We start from the raw sequence: 23,726 nt of genomic DNA on the forward strand, positions 1-23,726 counted from the left end.
ATGGAAGGGGGGAGGGGAGGAAAAAGACTACTATAGGAAATCCCTTACTTTCCCCCCTCCCCCCAGAACAGAGAAAGGAATGTTAAACATGTATGTACAAAAAAAATATCAAGAAATGGCACTGATTTCATTTCTCCTAATAGCAATATAAAAATGGCACAATCAATGTAAAACACTGCTCATTTATCCCACTACATTTAGAATGGATTTACTCCTCTTTGTAGTTAATTACCATGGAATGAGTATAAACAGACACTTTATGATTGATTCATTATTTTTCTGCAATGAACAACTTTTGTTATAAGCTTTATTTTTATTTAATGTTTAGGGTATAGGCTTCATCCATTCATTATAACTCATAGCATAACTTACTGTACCATAAATAGAAAACTTCTATTCATAATGAAGGTTTATTTTCTTGATCATATGAATTAGTGAAATAATATTTGGTTTACAGATCAAGTATTGATAAAATTTATTAACTCTACCAACTAGTTTCGCCACACTTTAATTGTTGACATCTTCCGGACACTGACATATAGGCTTAAAACAATATCACAATTATGAGTGAAACACGTATCACGTGTACAAGGTTAGCTAGCTGTTACTAGGAACTTCCTTTAGTTTGTGTTGAAGTTTGTTTCTTGTATTTTTAGAGATCTAATTAGGGTTTTTCCATACCTCTGATTATGTTGGATTCTGATTATGTAGAAATTAGAATAAATGTTATTTGATTCAGAATCCAACATGATTTTCCATCACAAGAACTACATTTGTAAATATTATTTAATGTAAATAACATAAATTATAATTTGATATCATATAACTGCCTTAATTATATCAAATATTTAATTATTTAATCAAAGGAATGTGTTAATGATAATAAGATTCTGTATTAAATATTATTAAGCTATTTTATTTATTGTTATGTCAATATTATAAGACCTTGTACTTGCAATTTAACTACACATTTATTGAAAAGCAAATATTCTAATTATTCCTATTTTGTGAAAGCTTAACGTTATGTAATAACTCAATGTAGTAGTATAGCCTAATGTAACATTGGCGAGAATGTTTACGTTTATCTGTTGTCATAGAGACGCGTGAAATAAACGAGCACGAGTGGAACAGAGCGTGGGCTAAATAAAGAAGAGAAAATATATAGGAGGTAAGAGAGTTAGAACGGAAATTTGGAAGTGAAAGGAAGCAAGAGGATAAACTAGAGAAGTAGAAGTAAATAAAAGGTTCTTAAGGGTAGGAGTTAAGTGGATAATTTTTATAAGTGAGCAAGGACGAAACGAATTTTATAGTTAGCTGAAAGTGAAATCAGCAGTAATAATAGAAGGGAAATTAATGCTACAATCGGATAAAATAAAAAGCTGGACGTTTAAGGAAGAATTCTGAATAAACCCAGCTGGTCTAGAATTGTGGCTTATTTCCGATTTGCCCTAAAAAGAACCTCACAGTGTTTTAATTAGTTTATGAGTGGTAACGAGGATAGTTGAAGTACCCTGTAATTGATGTCTAGAATTCTGAAGTGCGATTGATAGTGCTTTAAGTATAACTGTGGATAAGTCTTGTAGATGTGCTTTTTTTTTAAGTAAGATAAACAAATTCCAAAAGTTTGCTCACAACAAAATGGCAGAATTTATGCTTGGTGAGAATATATTGTTGGAAGTAGAGGAAATAAGAGATCTGGGAGTGATAGTGGATAAGGATCTAAAATTTAGGGGACACATCGCCAAAATTGTGAAGACAACACAAAGACTTCTGGGAATGATGAGGAGGACACTGACGTGTAGAAGTAGGGAGATTCTTGTTCCATTGTATAAGGCTTTGATTAGGCCACACATGGACTATTGTGCCCAGATTTGGTCACCTGGTTTTCAGAAGGATGAAGAGATGTTGGAAAGGGTCCAAAGGCGACTGACTAAGGTAGTTTCTGACCTCTGGAATGCCGAGTATGAGGAAAGATTGAAAAGATGTAATTTGCAGAGTCTAGTGGAGAGAAGGAAGAGGGGAGATATGATAGAGACCTACAAGTTGGTAAGGGGTTGTTATAGGATCAATGGTGGAGAAGTTCTACAGAGAATAGTGGGAGATCAGGGGAGAACCAGAGGTCATGCCTGGAAACTGTATAAAGAGGGTGTGAGTAGGGGAGTGAGAGGCAGGTTTTTTTCGTGCAGAGTTGTGAATGATTGGAATGCCTTGCCTGAGAGTGTGGTGTCTGCAAGGAGTTTGAATGTGTTTAAAACCCGGTATGATGAGATGTGTGTGAGATAAAAGGACCTCCTAGATGAGTCTTTGACTCCATGAGGTCTTGTTTAATAATAATAATAATAATAATAATTGATGTACTAGGAACTATTTCCGGTAAGGTCTATCATAGTGTATTATTTCAATGCTTGAAGAATTGTGTGTTAATTACGCTATGCTTAACCCCACTTTAACTGTGGAAACTCTTCGTGATTGAGAGTTGGAGATAAGAATTGTTTGAAAGATATTTTCAGCTATTAGTGCCTGTGATATTTTGAACTTATAGCATGACTGAGAAATGTGTGAAAACTGATTAGTTTGGATGTTCTATTATATTTATTTAAGTGTAGAAACTTTGTAACCCAGAAGCTGAGAAAGTGCATGTGAAGACTTGGAAGATTGTGCTAATGTGATTAACTTGACTTAATGTTTGACTTGTTTCTACTATTAAAAATTAGAAGTAATATTTATGTATGTGTTATATGACCTATATTAAATGCTTCATTTGTTAATCCAACTATTGTATTTGCCTGAATTTCTTTTTACTGCACCGTTCACTAAAATTCGAATCTAGCGGGAATCCCAGAAGGAAAATAAATGCTTCGGCCTGAAAGAATGAAAAGATTGCTAACTAACTTTGAATTGATCCTACTATTTCATATAGACTTATCTAAGGATAGAGTGGCGCAGTATAATAGAAATTTCTCTACCCTTGGATTAGTGATCAATTTACAATTAGTTGTATTTTATTTTATGAAAGTGACTTGTAACAAGATGGTGGATTAGAACACAACATGAAAATAGAACGTCACGACAGCGTGAACAAGGTTAGCTAGCTGTTACTAAAGAACTTCCTTTAGTTTGTGTTGAAGTTCGTTTCTTGTATTTTTAGAGATCTAATTAGGGTTTTCCATACCTCTGGGAGTATAAAACCTTGATTTCTGTTAAGGTTAACAGTAGAACGAGCGACTGTGGCTGCTTCTTTGAAAATTCTTGAATGGTAGTTTTCCTCTATGTAAGGGGAACAGCTTTTGTTCCACTCGATGACATGGTTAGTTGTAGAGAAATGAGACGATAGGCCAGAAATGTCCTGTCTGTTGTTTTTTTACGTAGCCAAGTGCTCCTTTTGTCTGATTTCAAGGCTTCTTGAACATACATAGCCACCAATTATGTTGGCTATCGTATGTCCACTTACTGATTCATTAGCGTCAAAGCTTGCCACCATTGAAATCACATTTTTCTAAGTAAAATAAAAGATTTTGTAGCATGAACACTTTCCATCATTTAAAAATGTGGTAGGTAAGATATAGGAGGGGAGGGAGTGCATGTTAGCATGACATATAGACAGTGGGAGAAAGTTGGGTGATCTCAATATTTCAGGTTTCAGTGGCAGTGTTGGTACTAAGGAACATGATCGAGGAGAAAAAAGAAGGCAAATGTCAGGTGGTGATAGACTTTATATTAGGTAGTGTGACAGAAACTATGAAAAATCTAAAGAATGGGGTCGACTGTATCATTGGATTTTGAATGAAAGTAGGATACTTGATTAATTATTACCCTACCCAACTTTGCATCATCAGCAAACAACAGAATATCTCCCTTCAAATTATTTCTTATATCATTTATGTACAAATTAAACAACAGTGGTTCAAGCACAGAGCCCTGTGGCATACCACTGCCACCTGACTTCTCTTGGATTCTGCTTCTCCATATATTATTTTTTGGTATCAGTCTATCAGCCACACTTTTATTCATATCAATCCCCATTTGTTGCAGCTTGCATAACAGAGTTCCATGTGATATCCTATTACAGGGTTTCTCAAACTGTGTTCTGTGGAACACTAGTATTCCATGGAAGGTGAATAGGTGTTCCGCGAGCTCTGGAATTTGTCATTTTAGTTTTCTAAGCATTTTTCATTAATAAATATTTTATAGTAGAAATATTCTGAGGAGAATAATATTCGTGAATATGTCGACAAGCTCAGACCCAGAACACCTAATAACATCTGTGTATCATTAATTTTCACACATCGAAACCTTTCAACATTTGGGAAAGGGAATACCGCTGTTTATGATGGGTCATAAAAATTGCCTGCAAGTGGATTATAACAATGGGTGGCATATCTTCTGTTCTCAAAACTGAAGGAAATAAACACCTGTGTAGCAAATGTCAGTGACCAAGCAGCATATTTTTAAACATGGAAATATTCATGAATTATCGTTAATTTTTACACATTGAAATCTTTCAACAATCGGGAAAGAGAATACTGCCGTTTATGACTGATCATAAAAATTGCCTGCAAGCCGATGACAACAATGGGCGGCATGTTCTCAAAACTGAACAAAATAACATCTGTGTTGCAAATGTCAGTGACCAATCAGCAAGGAAGTATAAAGAAAATTTTTCCACTGAAATTGAAGATCAAGATAGTCTGTATCTGGTTCTCAGATCTAGTAATGCTGAATACTTTCTTCGCAAGTTCGTATTGCAGTGTGTAAGTGCTGGTTCTGAAACCGGAGTGCTGTGATTTTTTTAAAAGTAATAGAAATACAGATTTAAATTCTAATATGAATAACAGACAAGGCACTTTGTTTAATTTTGGTATTAAGAAATATCTTATTGAAGGTGTTTGTGACAGAAAAGATAGTGAGTCATCCACCTCAAACCTACAAAGATCTCTAGGATGTACAAAAGGAGAGGAAAACTACCAGCACACAGGAGAAAAAGTCTGAATACACTCATAAGTACTTATATACTATTATAAATATATTTGATGATCAGAATAGAATATGTCAATGAAAATCAGCATAAATTAATTTAATGATGATTTATCGACACTTTAATTAAATCAAACTTTCATTGATGCTTAATTAATTATTAATTAATAATAAAAATCAGCTAAATTACCAATTAATTAATAATTAATAAATTACAAAATAACCAAGGTGTTCGGTAAAAATTTCAGAATTTGTGAAGTGTTCCGTCGTAGAAAAAGTTTGAGAAACCCTGTCCTATTCAATGCCTTTGCAAAATCCAGCAGTATCATCATGTAGCCATTCCCTTAATCCAATTCAGCTGTCACATTATTATAAAAATGTTAGATTACTAAGGCATGACCGATCCTTCACAAAGTCACGTTGCCCCTCATACAGTATCATATTCATCCATTCATTCTTGAATTCTCTTTTTGACCCACTTTTCTAATACTTTTATCACCACCCCTGAGATACTAATTGGTCTATACTCAATTAGCTACTACAGACTTACATCCTTCTTTATGCAAAGAAATTATTTTGCCCTCCTTCTACTCTCTTGGGACTTTGCCAGAGCTAAGACTTAATTAAACTGCCTAGTCAAAGACACTGCCAATTTCCCTACACATTCTTCTAAAACATGAGCCAATACATCATATAATCTCATTGCTGCATCTGCATTCAGATTCTGCAATATCATAAGTATCTCCAATTCATCAACCTGTTCTGACATCAGTCGTTGTCATCTCTGCCATAATGATATCTTCACTTGGTTGATATACCCTTGCAAAGTGGTCACTCATTAGTACGACAATTTTGTCTGCCTCTGTCACCTCTCTACCATCTGCACTCATTAAAGTTATCTTTCTTATGCTTTCTCCTGTTTGCCACATAACAAAAGAACTCTTTAGGATTTCCTTTTGCCTGCTTGGCTACTTCTCATAATACCATTTTGCCTTCCTTACCATGCTGGTCATATTTCTCCCTATATACCTGCCACAACATTTTCTTTCTTTGCTGTTCATGCTTAATGATATTATTCATCCATTTAACTCAAATAGCCAATTTACTCTCCTGACCTTAGGAATACAATGTGATACTGCTCTCTCCAGATATACCTTTGACTATCCCCATGCACTGAGAACATCTTTCCGTTGCAGATCTTCATGCCGTGGTACCACTTCCTAAGAATGTCATAATCACGTGCCTTGTAATTCCCACATATACCCCTTCTTAACTGGAATTTCCACATGTTTTGATACCTCCCAAGTTAAGACCATGATCACTCCCCTCAACTCGAGGCAATGTAGCCACCTTAGTTATGTACAGGTCTTTTGATCATATAATATTCAACACTTTTGTACCCCAGGTACCCTCTGTCAGGCTTTAAGTAATTATCTCTCAGAAAATGTATAAATTCCATTTCCTTCAAGTCTATGTTGCCGAAGTTGAAGTCCCCCCCAAATAATAATTACTGAACTTGCACTCATTGTACTAGTTTGCTGTTGCATATCTTTCACATCATCCCTGGCGTATAGCAGCATTCAATTTTATATTTTGTCCCATTGGCCTCAATCTCTTGTTGGCTGCAATTCATTTCCTATCATTAGCAGTACCCAACCCTCTGTACTGTGTACTCTATCCTCCCTGAAAATACTAAATTCATCATGTTCTATCCCTGTAACTATGTCATCTACTGTTAGCCAAGTCTCACTAATGCCTATAACTTTTGGCAAGGTTGCACTAACCAATGCCAAAAACTCCTTGCTCTTATTTCTGATGCATCTAGCATTAGTATATAAAAACTAACATCTGCTTAGGTCTCCAATCACCTTTACATACTGAATTGATTATCCCATTCAATATTGTTGCCTGTGAGATTAGATTCCGCATTTTTTGTTCATTCACACACATGCTCGCCTGTATCTGCCATAATTTATTTAGTTTTCCTGACTTGTGCTTCCACACACTCAGTGAACAAAGCTCTCTCTCTCTCTCTAGACATCGAACTCCAAATCCATTTAAGTGTAGTCCAACTGTAAAAATTTGATGTAGCTTAATAATGCCAGAAAGCTTTACATCAATTTTTACAAAAGTCAAGCCCTGTAAGGATATTATAAAAATAACCTGTATATCTGTATATAGTTAAAATAGTTTGTTAATGTAAATAATCCCATAGGAACTGTCAGTACTTATGCCCTAAAAAGGAAAATTCTAGAATGTATTACACAAAGGCAATACCTTGCCACCAGAAAACTTTGTATGTTAGTTCCTTATAAGGATACGCAAAAGTTGTTTGTGAATTCCAATTGTAAACACTCAAGGTCAGTGTCAGACGGACCGACAAACTTCAGATGCACTTCTGCTGCCCGAACAAATAGGATTAAAGGAATGTAGTAGAAGATCAAAGAAAGGGTCAGTGTCAAGGAAGGAACAAGGGATCGCACTGAAATATTCGGGGTCCCATTCTTCATGCAGGGATCCGAAAGAAGGTGAATAAAAGGCGTTGTCCAGAAGATCGGTTATTCATAGGTCGTCATCAATACCCCAGCGGTTGTCCGTCGGATGTAAGCCATCGAGGACGCGACTTCAGGAGAAGTCATGCCAGTGGCCTGAAAGAAAGATGACAGGAGCCGGTCTGCCAGGCAAAGCATTGATCTGATGACAAACCTTCGCCGGGAGCTATCGTCCGAAGAGAGGAATTTCCGAGTGGGAAAGAATTGCTCCGTTAGTTTAACGAGCATGCAAGTACTCCTCAAGCCAAAAATCTTCGCCTGAGTGCTGGGAGGACAGTGTCCCAGAAGCCGCCAGTAAAATCTATCGCCGGCATAAGAAGGGAGAGAAAAGGTAAGGACTCCAATCCAAAGCCAGGGAATAAGAATACGCAGTGGATAGCAACCCTAAAGTGAGTTCGATTTTTTTTCTTCAATTTTGTGAATTATAGGAGAACTTTAATAGAGGACTGTCAAGATTAAACTGCTGAGTTTGAGAAAAGTTAATGGTTGGATTTAAAATGCTCAATAAGTAATAGAAGATTATGTGTAACAGTCAGAGAGTAACAGTTTGTTAATAGTGCATTTTGCCTAGAGTATTATCTTAGTATCAGAAGGATCGAACTTTTATGTGTAATGATATTCTTACGTGTATAACAGTTAAGGAGTAACAGTTTGTTAATAGTTTAAGTTGCTTAGGATAGAAACTTGATATTGGAAAGGAGTGGATATTTATGTGACATGATTATCATGAATTGAAAGGGCATCTTAACATAATTGTGCTATTTAGAGTTAAACTAAGCATTTTTTTTTTCTTTGATGGAATAATAGTGTAAATTGTTTTATGGTAAATAAATGTGTTGTTTAAATGTTAATAGAGTGTCACCTGGTATTTAATTTTTGATGCACTGTTCCAAAAAATATTAGAGCCTATTAGCAGGAACCCAGAAGAAAGGATAGTAAGGGTAGATAGTAGACCACGACTGCAGATATTAATCAGGGATAATTCGAATATAATGGGAAGACTACTGGATGCACTTACCACTTCTTATTACTAGAAAACGGACATCAGTGGCGCAGCTTATCAAATAAATTTTCTGGTGTTCGAGGAATAAGAAGGCAAGTGCAGAAAGCAGTTAGAATAAGCAGAAAAGGAGTTAGAGCATAAAGTAATATATATAGACAAAAGTTTACAATAGTGCATGTAAGAGATAGATAAAATAAGAGGTAAATATAAAAACAGTGTAATAAAGAACCAGAGAACTCCCCCCTCTCAAATCTCATATTATTCAATTTAGTCAGGGAATCTTGCAGACTTGTACTGAATTTTAAAATTTAATTAGTTATTTTTTTAAATTTAAATATTTAATTCTGAAAACTAAAGATATTTACATAACATTTTCCTGATACAAATCACTTTATATATTGCAAGGCAGATAGTGGATTGCTTTTTTATATTAAGAAAAAAAAATATTAAAAATAAAAACACAATCTAATTTAATCTAAAAATTCACAGCTACAGCATTTTGCTTAACTAAAATGAATTAATGTTATAAAAATCTCATATAAAACATATGAAGTAATATAAAATCAACAACTTAGTTCAGAGATTCATAAAGCAGACCTTCCATTAGAGGGCATGAGTGAGTGGTTTCCTCGGGTGTGCATGTTGTTGCTACAAGATGCTTTTTTAAATGATATTGTGTTAAAACATTTTTTTAAAATCCATTACTTCATTGAGGTAGTTAGTTTAGTTATCATACAGCACTATAGAATTCACTTCCAGCACAAGAGCTTTGTTTATACTACTACTACGTCAATCAAAGCCTTTTAGTCTCATCGAGCATCATAGAGAATAGCACAGAACAATAGTGCACTTGGATAACTTCCTGCTGCAAAAGACATGGTACAAAAATGTTCAGTGAATAATGTGCTTAGTAGCTTTATAATATAATGCTATCAAATATCACAGTTTCTCGACAGACTGCTGATATATCATTAGAGTCAGAAAAACAGTTGTGAGAACTTGAGAAACAAATACAGATTGACAAAGTGACTAATTGCAGTAGTATTGGTCACTTGACAGTGAATTTATGATATGCAGAAAATACAATTTCTGCAAGTCAATAAAAAAGATTAACAGCACAAGAAATCTCCAAAATTGCTGATGATTTCATGAAAGAAAAAACATAAAATGGTCATATGTTGAAATATGCAGATGCAGCCCATGCAAATGGCAGAAGGTTTGCATGCTTTCATTAAACCATCAACATCAGATGCTATGTAGAAACACACACACACTCTGTATGATACACTGCAAATTACTGGCAATGAAGGATCACGCCCAAAACTGAGAAGTGATGGATATAATGATTAAAACTGTAGACTACATAAAAATTCCATTGAAAAATACTTTTTACTTTATTATGTTAGGAAATGAGGCATGATATCAGTGATTCTGTTTTTTTATTGTAATTCTCATTGGCTGTTAAAGGTGGCTCATGTTTATAACTTTGTGGAGTTTCACTATTTTTAGAAGAGGAAACTGATAAAGTGATGGCATTTTTTGGAATCTAGGCTCGTCAGTCAAAAAACTAAAGGGGGAGAGGAAAAGTTTGAATATTTTTGCATTTCCAGAATTCTGTGTAGGTAACAGTGTGAAATGAACTGATCAGAATATTACATGGTTAATCATCTGCAGTTCTCTAAGTATTTTCTGGAAGTGTAAATGATAAATACAAAATGGATCACAAATCCATTTCTTAATTTACTTCAAAATTATGGCTATTTCTTTCTTTCTCTCTCTCTCTCTATAAGAATATTACAATATTACATTGAAATTATTTCTAATAATTCATTACAATTCAGTTCCCTAGGAAGTTGTACACAGACTTTTGGGTGGGCAACAAGGATGTTCCATGACCTCAGCAAGAAAGTTTTGTACATCTACTCTTTCTTTTGTTATATTGTACCTGTGTGTTTTTCAGCAGTGGCAGCCATTAAAACAATAAAACAAAACAATTCTGTAAATGACAAAGTAGCCATTTCAAAACTCTTTGGTATAAATTACATTCAAAGTGGCAGTGTTAAATTCTGAATGAATGAAAATTTAATCCATGAGTATTTCATTCAGATTTTACAAGTAACTTCATTCCCGGAGCTAGTATTTGTATAATCAGAAAAATATAAGGCTGACTGTGAACCACCACCAACATTCATTACTAATGTATCTCTCTATATATATTATGTTGTAGTTATTTATGTTAAAACTTCCAGGAGTTAAAACTATAAACGTTGTATTAATGTATAAATGTTTACGTTATGGAGCAAGAAACATGATCGCCTTAAGAAGTTAAGACCTAAGGCAATCGCTTGTGACGGAGAATAATTGCGCACGTAGTTTCACAATGGCTCTAGGTGCGAGGGAGAAGCGAAGTATCAGGCGCAAAGGAGAAGAAATGGGACGGAGAATGGTAAACCTTGCGCAGGAGATATATAGAGCATGGCGGCGCCAGCTGGTGTCTTTTTTTTTTTTTTTTTTTTTTTTTTTTGTTTCTTAGAGCGAGTAGTCATCTAGTTCGGGAGATCCCCAGGAAGGCGTGGACATGCCGACAAGGAGCCGACCAGTCAAGCAAGAATTCAGATAGAGTACGAGTCCCGAGCCTGCGGAAGACACTATGCAGACGGAAAATTATTCCGAAGCACTTGATCAGGTAGTGGCATGTTCAAGCATTTTACATCCAAGAAAGTGATCCATGCCCAAGTCCACAGCACCCATGGAAATTTAGGAGAAGGCCAAGTAATACCAGAGTTGCTAGAAAGATAAAGAATTTGTTCTTTTAAGATTGTGTAAGAGGGAATTTACGTGTCCGTTAGAAGAACTTTATGATGTATTTAATTTCACTAATTGAAAAGGCTTTAGAATTAATACAAAAAGAGAAAGAGGAAACCTATTGTTTTATAAAGGAAGATTGAATAGATTTACATTAGTGCTGTGTGATATAACTAACCTGTCAACTTATTAGCCTCTAGAATTGCAAAATTGTGAATGAGATGTTAAACTAATAGTGGGAAATTGTATAGAATGTGAGAATTGAGCTTACATTGGAATGCCAGAAGTTATTTGTATTGCATAATTTATTTATTTCAATTTAAGAATTAGTCTAAGCTCTATGCAAGTAACTAAAAGTGTTTGAAATTTATCTGAACTGTTTAATAAATGTATTTATTTGTCAATCTGAAAACTTGCCTGATTTTGGTCTTTTTGCACCGCTCATAAAAGTCCGAACCATTTCGGGAGTTAGAAAAATGAGTATAGCCACGACTGTGATTGAGATTTAAGTACTGAATGAATTTAAGTGCTAAGTGAAGTTATTAGGGATTTAAATGGTAGTGTACACTTCTGCATGTTAATTCTCTGACACTGAATTATTTTCCTATCTAGAATTTAGGATGGCGCAGCAAAATATAAATTTTTCTAAAATTCGAAAAGGGATTAACACCAGAGCCTAAACAAAGGAATTGGCACTACCTTGAGGCAATCCCTTTATTCTCCAAATCTTGTATACTAATCATTGAATTAATTAACAGCCAAGTATTAGTAGTGAGACTGCATAGAAGTAAACTAGATAGATATATAAGAAAACTTGACAGGATTAATCAAGGAGATACAATAACAAAGGTAAACAAGTTAAAAATTTTTAAAGAATAAAGAACAACCACAATTTTGCAAAGGTGCAGCCGAGTAAGAATTTAAAAGAAATAAGTAATAAAAGGAGAATTAAGAATAAGATATAAACAAAATTTACCACTTCATAACAGCAGCCATGTCCATCCCACTAATCCATGAAGTTTGTTATTTCAGTCTTTTAAAAATATACCGAATAATTTATTATATATTATAATTAAATATGTATACTCAAAGCTAATTTTAATGTCAAATCTATTTATTTGCACTTGTTCAGACATGGGAAGGGGGCATGAAATTTATAAAAAAAAGTTTTAAGGGGAAGAAAAGTATGAAAATGACTGACTTAATTTTTTTTAAAAATTAGTTATTGAGTTTTAAAATTACGGCACATTATGAATATGAGCTAGAGTATTCAAAAAAAAAAAAAAAATTTCATGTAAATCATTATTTCATTATATTAAATTTCAAACAGATGAGGATATTTCATGTTTTCTCAGAAAAATGTTCCTTTCTGCAACACATTTATATATATATATATATATATATATATATATATATTAAAATTATTACATAATACTTTGTAGTATACTTATCCAACAATTCTGTTATCTTTTTAAATTATGGCACATTATGAACATGAGCTACAGCATACAAAAGAAAAATAAAATAAATTTGCAGTATTTCATGATATTAAATCTCAAATAGTTGAGAATGTTTTATAATGTTTCATTTTTCTCAGAAAAATGTCCTTTCTAAAATTCATTTACATAAATTAAAAATATTACACAGTACTTGGCAGTATGCTCATCTAACAGTTCTGTATCTCTCTTACAGAATTGTTATGCAAGGTTATGCAAATTCTTTTCCTGGGAATAATATGCATAATGTTATAACATTTTTTCTTCTTGTTCCTATTATCAAATCAGAAAATAATGCTACATGTATCATACAGAAATGTGCTTAAAATTAGATAACAAATCAATTTTGATGAAAATAAAAATCAAAATGAAATCTCTTTCAATGGGAACAATAAAAAAAAAAAAAATAGAAAGAGTAAATTGTACTTTATTCTTCCATTTCTCCCCAAACTTCTTCTGCTAGCATATAGTACTTGTTTGCTAGTTTTCCTTTCATAGCAGCTAATGCAGAATCAGCTGCAAGCTGATATAGTTCTCCTAAGCAGAAACAGAAGTTAAAAAAAAAGTTATTTGTTTAATGACTTAAAATATATATCCAAGAGCATAATTTTAATATTTTATAAAAATATAAAATATTTATTTACTTAAAATATATATGGCCATGAATCTTACCTTACTCCTGCAATAAATTTCACCAACTATCTTGTAAGCATTTCAAAATATTCTCACCTAAATACAGCAAAATTCATGATGTTGGTCTAGTTTACCAATAAGTTGTCATAACAGGTAGGTATGTAAACAGTCACGGCATCATCCATCCTAACAGTATGGCATTCCTAATAATGCTGAGATAATTATATCTCTGATCCTGCAAGATGGCATACTGTTGGGATAGATAATGGTGCAATTGTTTATGTACCTGCCAGTGTATATAAGTTTTCTATAAGCTGAAAAGATAATGAAAACCATTTAGAAGATTTGTAACTAGTACATCTAGGAAGAAAATACAGTTGTCGGTTTCTTTTTCTATTGTGTAATATATATTTATGAATGAATACTGATTGTTTAAATGCATGTTATTTAATATGTCTAATATGTCATCCATGACCACATGAGACCAAATAGCAACAAATTACCAATATAGTTGAGCCTAATTGAGCATAGCAGTGCTGAGTGGTTTATTCAATATTATAACATATATATAGTGTTCTACGAGGGCTGTTCAATAAGTAATAAGACTAATTTTACTGTCGCGAAACTACTCATCACAATATTAATTTCTGTGGAATAAAGAAATGTTGCTGTCTGTATTAACAAAAGAGGTTGATACATGGCGTATACAGGCTGATGTGCCAGAGTGTCACTTGACTAAAAGCAAGCTTGTTTCGGTGTGCCTACAAGCCGCGACCAGTCGTCGAAATGGAGCGTTCTTGGAACAGCGTTATGTGATCAAATTTTGTGTGCGTTTGCAAAAATCGGCATCGGACACTTTTAACATGATACGCGAAGCTTTCCACGATGAAGCAATGTCGAGGGCAAGTTTTTTTCGCTGGCATAAAACTTTTAAGGAAGGAAGGCAAAATGTGGAAGATCTTGAACGTGAAGGAAGAAATTCAACATCTATCACAGAGACAATGATCAACACAGCAGCGATTATCATCAAGGAGGATCACAGAATTACAGTACGCCAGCTGCATGTTGTCCTGAATATTTCTGTGGAAAGTGTTCACTCAATCATGGCTGAACATTTGGGACTGAAACGTGTTTGCACCCGATGGATTCCCAAACTCTTGACACCGGAGCAAATGCAGCATCGAGTGGATGTGTGCATAGAATGGAAAGAAAGACTGGAACAAGAAGGCGACAACTTCTTAAAACGCATCATTACAGCAGATGAAGCTTGGTTGTATCACTATGACCCTACAATGAAACAACAAAGCAGTGAATGGATGCATCTGTCTTTGCCTACCCCTAAGAAAGCAAAAACTGTAAAATCGGCTGGTAAAGTTATGACCATAATGTTTTTTGACTACGAAGGCATTGTTTACCAACACGCTGTAGAACCCAGAATACTGTAAATGGCTCATACTATGCGGATGTTTTACAGAGAATGGTACAGCACGTCAAAAGGAAGCGTCCATTGCTGAAGAATGGCTTGTTGTTGCACCACGATAATGCAAGGCCACATATTGCTGGTGGTGTAGTGGACGTTTTGCAGAAGAACAACATAGATATCTTAACACACCCTCCATACAGTCCTGATCTCGCACTGTGCGATTTTTGGCTGTTTCCTCAGCTCAAGAAACCACTAAGAGGCTGCTATTTCGAAAGCAACAAAGCATGTGTAAAAGCTGTGGAGGCAGTTTTGAAAGAAATCTCAAAAAACGGACTTTCACATGTGTTTAAGAAGTGGATGCAACGTTGGGACAAATGCATCATGTCTCATTGTAGTTACTTCGTAAAATACCATCTAAATGATGACGATTAAAGGTAATCTGTTTTCTGTATAAATATAGTCCTATAACTTATTGAACAGCTTCCGTATATAGAATTGCTGGGGTAGGTGAACTACAGTCCCATCTGGTTGTCTGTATTTTTTTTTTCATGTAAAACAACCTGCATGTATGGTGAATTTGCATAATTCAAGTATGTCAGGAGAAGGGTGGTCATTTAATCAGGCTAGAGAGCCTGATTAAATATCAAATGGCATTAAAGCCTCCAATAATGCATGGAGATGGTATCACACTGGCCAATGACATTCATCTTTCACATAAAGTCAATTAAAAATATCAGTAGCAGGATTCAAAGCAGATGCCTGTTGGGTGGAGAGCAGATACGTTACCGACCTCAGCCAAACAGGTTGGTTTGTTATCTCCATGTGTATTTTATCCACAGCTTGATGTTGGACCATGGCATTAGTAATGATTATGTTCATTACAACCACCATTCCCAAGCAGTTATTACTGGCGTTACTTATTTTTCTCTAAACGTATTGAAAGATTTTTGATGTTTGGCAATTCATTTCCTACTCTTGTGTTTAGGTCTCTAACAAGAACCAGTTTTTCTTGTCGGACACCTAAATTAATTTACAGTCTCCATCATAGTACATTGGTAAAATATAAATAAATAAATAAAATAAAAATAGAACATATATATATAATTACTTACTATTATATATTTATATATACTTATACTATATTATTATTATTATTATTATATATATATATTACTAGCTCAGAAAGCCTGTGTAGCTCAGTTAGAAGTGGCATTTGCACTCTACAGTGCATGACCACACGACGAAAGGTGTCCGAATCTAGTCGCCGACTAGAGGAACTTTTTCTAAGCCTTTTCTCGACCAGTTCCAGAGTCAGTCGATCTCTGGCATTGGCTATTGGGTTTTTCATTCCGTAAACTCAAGAAAATCGGCCATCGAACCCACACTATTTTCAGACATTAAATATATTGTGTTAGGGACCACCAGATGGCGGCACTTACTGCCCACCTCCTTCACTGCGTGCCGATTAATTAGTGATAGCCATGGGCCAGCCATCTCTGATTGGCTACCAGTGGAGATTGAACTGCCCACTCAGTCTCCAAAAGTTAGATATAGTTTAAAAACGGCCGTGCCTACTCCCTATACGGGAACAAAATGGCGTTAACTGATTTTTTTTTTTTTTTTTGATATTACTCTTTTTTTTTTTTTACTGAAATTACACTCCATTTAAGAAGTTTGTTTCTGGTCTACTGCTGAATACTATAGTTGCTACTCCCTTTCTGATCATTATTTCTTGTTGTCTTAGTAATGCAAATTTTGTAAACATTATGATGAATTACAGAAATGTAATGTTCTGCTAGTTCTACCACTTTCACATCAATACTTCTGTTAAGATTGTTTTAAATATTACTTATTGATGTCAGCTCTAGTTCCATGAATAAAACAGCAGAGTTTGTTTAACTAGGTAATGCATAAGTTGGCATGATATTTGATTATATTACACAATAGAGCGGTATGAGTCTTTGACTCCATGAGGTCTTGTTTAATAATAATAAAAAAAAATAAATAATAAGTATGCATGGTTTAAGCCAATCCAGAATCCAATTTGTTGGCTAAGTTTCAAATGCTAGCCAATTCTAATTCCTTCAGTATTCAGGTACCAATTAAATGGTTGTATCACAAGAAGGTGAAGACTGGACACAGGATCTTTTGCATCTATTGTTTACTATTTTTATTGTATAATTTATTGTGCAATAAAGCAGTGTTAGTCCCAGTTGATTTTCAATATTCCTGACAGTTATATAGGTTGCCACTAAGTTATCTAGTGACTATGATTATATCAACTGCAACATAAACAAACATAAACTTGTAACACATACATACTGTACAGGGTGTCTCAGAATTAGCTATCTATTTCAGTGAAATGGGCCAAATTTTTTTAAAACTCGTGTTTATTGATGCTTATCATGTTTATTATGTGTTAAAATTGTAAAAATTTCTAAATTATTTCATAATTTTATTTTCATCATCCCCTTTCCATAACCCTAATAATGAATAGACAAGAACGCATCTTTGTCGTAACATCATGTATTCTATCGTATTTTCAGGGAGTTCCCGAAAGCTAAGTATAATTTTGAATGAAAATTAGAATATAGGTTAAAATCATAACGTAACATTGTCTAATTTTGGTAGCTTGTTGTGTCTGAGTGATTTTGGTGTGAATTCCGTTATTTAATTCAGTATTTAACGATAAGTTTCATAGATTTGAATATGGCGCCAATGCGACGTAAGATAATGGCATCCAAAAATACGATGCCATTGTTCAAAAACTATAATGTGAGAGAATTTGTCCAATGTGATGTGTGTGGAATGTATGCATTCCCGAACGAGGCTGGAGTTTGGATTGAAAGTGATAGCGGTGGGAAAATGTGCAGAAAGTGTAAGCAAAGTGAGGAGTTGAAGTATGTGTCAGGTTGTGAGACAGTTATGGTTGAAGAAAGCCAGGATGAAAATAGTGGCTTGATAGGGAATTGCGATGTACAAGATGGCAATGAGAGCGGTGATCTAAGAAAGAGTGAGAGCAACTATACAGAAAGAAAAAATGGTTTGAATGATAAAAAAATGAGGAATTATTTGTAGGAAGTGAGATCGCTAGGTTGCGCGCAGTGATAAAAAATGCGCAGCGGCAATTAGAGCACCTGCTAAACTCTTTAGAGAGTGATTCGGCTAACTTAAATAAACAGCGTAAGAATGGGAGAGTTTCCGAAATGAAGGAAAGAGTGTTGTATGGTGACTCGTTATTAAGAGGAGTGAGAGATGGGAGTGTAACTAAATCGTACTTACCGGGCGCGAAATTTAAGGATGTAAGTGAGAGTATTAGAGTGCAAAAACAGAGGGTGAAAGAATTAATAATTGTGGGGGGTACAAATGAATTGAAAGGTGATAAATTTTTTATGAGAGAGGACTTGAAAGTATTGTTAAAGGTAGCGAAAGAAAAGAGTGACAGAGTTAAAATGGTGAGTCTGTTGCCGCGGTATGACATAGAGGAGTTTAGAAGGAGGGCCATAATCACAAATGACATTATGCGCAGGTTATGCAGACGGTGTGGTGTGGAATGAGTATGATGGGCGAAAGGATTTATACAAGATGGATGGCCTGCATATGAATGGACTTGGTGTGCGGAGACCGGAAAAAGTGTTGCTGAATGAAGTGAAAATGGATGTGCAGAACCAGGGAAACTAGAACTACCAAGGAGGGGGGGGGGGAGGGAGTGGATATGCAAACATCAGTGAGACAGTTGAGTGTAAAAATGTATATAATGTACCCGAGCCAGCACTAAGGACAAAAAATGGGAATGGGACATTTAGAATAACGCATCAAGATAGGGGTGGGACAAAGGGATCACTGCATTTCATGTATACTAATGCCAGGAGTATTAGGAACAAGAAGGATGAATTTTTGGCCTTGCTTGGCTCTTCCTGGCCACAGGTTATTGGCATTAGTGAGACATGGCTGACGGAAGATGATACAGTTAGTGGGATAGAATGTTTAGGTTATAGTGTGTTTAGGAGGGACAGAGAGAATAAAATGGGGGAGGGGTGTTATTGATGATAGCTGATGAACTGCAGCCAAGGAGAATTGAAGTTGTATTGCAGGATAGTGAAAGGAGCTTGTATGAGGCTATTTGGTGTGAGATTGAGACTGGCAGAATAAAATATACAGTTGGGTGCTGCTATAGACCAGGTGATGGAATAGATGGTGGAGATAGTATGCATAAACAAACTGATGAAATGAGTGGAAGGAGGGTAATTATTATGGGGGATTTCAACTATGGTAACATTGATTGGAAGGAGGAGAGGACACATGTGAGGAAGGAAATGGATTTTATTCAAATTTTAAGGGATAACTATCTGAGACAGCATGTAATTGAAAATACTAGGGGTGTGAGAGTGCTTGACCTGGTAATAGCATCTCACAATTTGACTGTAATGAATATGACCATGTTGCCACTTACTGGTGAGAGTGATCATAAGGTCTTGACCTGGGAGGTGGCTAAAGGTGTGGAATTTTTGATTAAGACATGGTATATGTGGAATTACCGTGCTGGCAAGTTTGACAAGCTTAGAAGATTGCTTGGATCAGTGCCATGGCATGTACAACTGCAAGGGCTGGACGTCAATAGAGCATGGGAAGTGGTCAAGGAGCATTTACAGGAGGTTATGGCTCATTGTATACCTAGGGTCCGAATAGTAAAACAAGTAGGGGTTAAATGGGTGAATAACACCATTAAGCTTGAGCTGCAAAAAAAGAAACAACTGTGGAGGGAATTTAAAGAAAGAGGTGACCTGCAGGCACAGGAACAGTATAAAGTGCAGGCCAGAAGGGTAACGAGTGTGGTAAAAACAGCAAAAGCCGATTATGAAAGGAAACTAGCTATGCAAGCAAAAGAGAATCCCAAACAGTTTTTTCAATATGCTGCAAGCAAGAAAAAAAACTGTACACGGCAAAATGATTTTAAGGAATTATGATGGTAAGGAGGTCACTGAACCAGTCGATATAGTGGAGTTACTGGGTGCGCACTTTGCAAAAGTATATCATCCAGGTGGTGACATTGAAAAAATAAAGAAACCATTAGTTCATATGGGAATTGTGATGAATGAAGTGGAGGTGAATAGTCTATTACAGAACCTTAATGTGAATACATCTGTGGGATTAGATGGTATACTGGCATGGGTCTTGTGAAGCGGCTAAGGAATTATCAGTGCCCTTGACCATGTTGTTTAATCTGAGTCTCGGGTCTGGTTTAGTCCTGAAGGTGCGGAAAGAGGGGAAAATAGTTTCACTGCACAAAGGAGGATCCAATACTACAGTTGCAAATTACCGACCAATCAGCATATCAGGAGTCGTCAAGGTCTTGGAGAAAGTAGTCAAGGGAAAAATACAGGAATGGATTGATGAAAATGAGATACTGTACAGGGGACAGCATGGCTTTGTGAAGGGTAGATCATGCCTCAGTAACTTGCTCAAGTTTTATAACAAGGTGACGGCTGAACTGGATAAGGGAAATGGGTTTACAGTTTATACTGCTGGACTTGGCAAAGGCGTTTTGACAGGGTACCACATGGAATTCTAATCCGTAAACTACAACATATGGGAAGGGATATAGAGTTGGTGAGATGGATAGGTGGGTGGTTGATGGAGAGATATCAAAGAGTAGTTTATTCAGGAGTAGAGTCCAAAAGACGGCCTGTGACTAGTGGTGTGCCGCAGGGTTCTGTTCTTGGACCACTGCTGTTTAATCTGTTCATTAACGATATAGGGAAGGGTCTAAGTGGGACAGTTCATTTGTTCGCTGATGATGCAAAGTTGGGTAGGGCGATAGTGAATGCAGAAGATGTCACAATCTTGCAGGATGACTTGGATAGATTGGAGTTCTGGGCTAAGGAGAATGGATGTCAATTTAATGTGACAAAATGTAAGGTTATGCATTTTGGGGTGAAAAGATTAGCAGCAGTATACCACATTGGTGGAACTGTACTCCAGGAGATTGATGAGGCCAGGGACTTGGGAGTGTTGGTGGATAGGGAGGTGAAGTTTAGGGGGCACATTGCAAAAGTAGCTAAATCAGCTCATCAACTCACTTGGTTGTTGAAAAATACCTTGACGAGCAGACACAAGCAAGTTATTGTACCTCTGTACCGAGCCTTGATAAGACCTCATCTCGACTACCGTGCCCAGATTTGGTCACCTCGGTTCCTTCTTGATGAGGAGGAGGTGGAGAGGATCCAGAGGCGAGTGACTAAGATGACAGCAGGTTTATGGACTGAACCATATGAGAACTGGCTGAAGATTTGTGGGTTGCAGAAACTAGTTGATAGGTGGAAAAGGGGAGATATGATTGAGACATTCAAATTGCTAAAGGATTCTATAGGATTAATTCAGAGGATATTTTTGAGATCAGGACTGGTGGTGGGAGAACTAGGGGACACCTACGGAAGCTGGGCAAGAGTGTGGTTAGCTGGAGTGTTAGAGCTGGGTTCTTTGCTTTTAGAGTGGTAAATGAGTGGAATAAGCTGCCGAAGTCTGTTGTCGGTGCAATGACAGTGAGCGAGTTCAAGGCAAGGTATGATAGATACTGTGAGAATGTCGAATAGTTGTGTGGATATGATGTTTAGGGACTCCCTCGATGAGTCTAAGGACTCCCTGGAGTAGCCCGAAATAATAATAATTACCTAATTATGATACAAAAACAGATAGATTTATAAACCATAATCAAATCTTTATCGAGAACTTTCTACTAATGTACAAGTGGAGAAATTTTTTGAGGCTTTAGAGAAAGCAACTGACACAATGAAAAAGGAAAAGTTGGTCCTTGTTGGGGATCTAAATAGCAGAGTAGTAAATGATTGTCAGACATACAAAAATATTTCGGGAAAATTTGGAGAAAAGAGCAAATCTAATGTTGGCAAATACCTGTTGGATTTCTGCTCAGGACATGGACTGGTTATTACTAACACCATGTTCCAACATAAAAATGTACATAAATTCAAATGGAGAGAAGAGACAAGAAATAAGAAAATTCTCATTGACTATGTTATTGTTTTGATTATATAGAGAGACCTGTGGAGAATTCATGACTAAATTTAACACATGTGAACCACAGTAGCAGGTTTTTTTATTATGTAAATATTTTGTCCTAGGTATCTTAGGACATCATCAGTACAGTATGGCAATGCTAGGAATGACACAAAAAAGGGCACATAAGTACAATGGAATCCAAATTGCGAGCAGTGGTGTGTTGTGACCTGAACTTAAATTAAATTAAACTGAATTAAATTACTTAAATTAAATTAAAATTAATTACAGTTAAGTTATTATTTTACTCAATTTTGTATGACAATTTCCTATACTTTAGGGATGGCAAAAACATCATTGCGGTTTAGATTTGATCCGTGGAGTAGAGCTTCAGCACTTTCTTTATATAAGCGTTCATATTTATATGATAATCTGTGTAGAAGTTTTGTCTTTTACCAATGGATCTTGTGGTTTGGGTTTTCAACTTCGTGTTGAGCGAGACCTGATTTTTGTGGTTTAATGAGGCGGATATGGTCTTGATGTTCTGAATGCGTTTAAAAACTGATCTGCCTGTCAGTCCAAAATAAGAGTTTACAGGAGCATGGAACCTCGTATACACCAGGTAGTAGCATAGGTGAAAGTTTGTCTTTAGGCGAGGGTAACAAGTTTTGGATCTGATTGATGGGTTTGTAAGTGGCAGCAAGATTGTTCTTCATAATTTTCGAGAGCTGTTCGGAGATGCCTTTGATATAAGGTATGGGAATCCTATGATGTTGTTCTTGTCTAGGTTGAAGTGTGGAGAAATTGCTGATGATTTTTTGAGTTGTTTTGAGATTATAACCATTTAGAGTGGCTGTCTTTTTGATTATTTCCAATTCTTGTTTTAGAGAATCCTCAGAGGAGCATAATCTGTGTGCTCTCTGGTTACCAATGATTTAAAGATGCCAAATTTTTGAGAGGGATGATGAGCTCAAGTATTGTGAATATAGTGGACTAAAAATGTCGGTTTGCGATAGACAGACATTTTGTGTCATTCCTAGTATTGCCATACTGTACTGATCAATACAAAATTAATAACAAACAAAGCTCACGTACAAAGATTATTTAATAGTATAATTTTCGCCTGTGTGTCACAGGCATCTTCAGTACATTAAGCTCAAATTAAACAATAACTGACAATTCCAAAAAGCACCACCTAAGTAGCTGGTGTAAGATAACTAAAAAGGTCAATAACTTTCCTAAAAAAAATAAAATAAATAAAACAAAAAAATAATAATAATAAAAAATAAATACAATAAAAAGTTAGGAAAGATTAGCTGATTAGTACTATCTCCCATAAAGGGGATAGATGTAAGCCGTCGGATCTGTTTAAGTTAGAAGAATGAAGTAGAGTTTCACATGTTTCTTTATAAAGGTGTTCCATGAGAAACTGACTTTTGTGAAGAACTCTTGTCTTTCTCCAATGAACTCTGTGTCTAGTGAAGATGGCATGTTCTGCAAGTCCAGACTTTTCAGGATGTCAGGTTTAAAGTATTCAATATAAGATTGGTGTTCTTCTAGCCGAATAGAGGCAGATCTTCCCGTTTGTCTGAAATAAGATAATCCACAAGAGCACGGAATCTGGTAGACACCTGGATGATTAAGATGTGGAAGCTTGTCCTTAGGAGAAGTGAGAAAGGTGGAGATTTTTCTAAACGGTCGAAAGGCAACAAAAATATTCAGTGGTTTTAAAACTTTTGATGCCTTGTACATAAGGGATAGTAATGTGCGTTATTTCTTCTGTGTTTGAAGAGGAAGACGTATTGAAACTACAATATGTCTTCCTC

At 35.6% G+C, this 23,726-nt stretch overlaps 1 protein-coding gene across 1 annotated transcript in view; it reads right to left on the minus strand.

Annotated features, from left to right (window-relative positions):
• Window positions 1-12,838: 12,838 nt before the first annotated feature.
• LOC150107972 (eukaryotic elongation factor 2 kinase-like) overlaps window positions 12,839-23,726 on the minus strand; it is a 314,298-nt gene continuing 303,410 nt past the window's right edge. The window contains exon 13 of the mRNA XM_090415490.1: window positions 12,839-13,367. Coding sequence (XP_090271616.1) covers window positions 13,258-13,367 — 110 coding nt within the window. The 3' untranslated portion in view covers window positions 12,839-13,257. The remainder of the gene's footprint in view (window positions 13,368-23,726) is intronic.

Source organism: Typopeltis vanoorti, chromosome 3 (genome assembly GCF_054136105.1).
Source record: "Typopeltis vanoorti isolate ZY-2024b chromosome 3, IOZ_Tvanoo_1.0, whole genome shotgun sequence".
Lineage (NCBI taxonomy): Eukaryota > Metazoa > Arthropoda > Arachnida > Uropygi > Thelyphonidae > Typopeltis > Typopeltis vanoorti.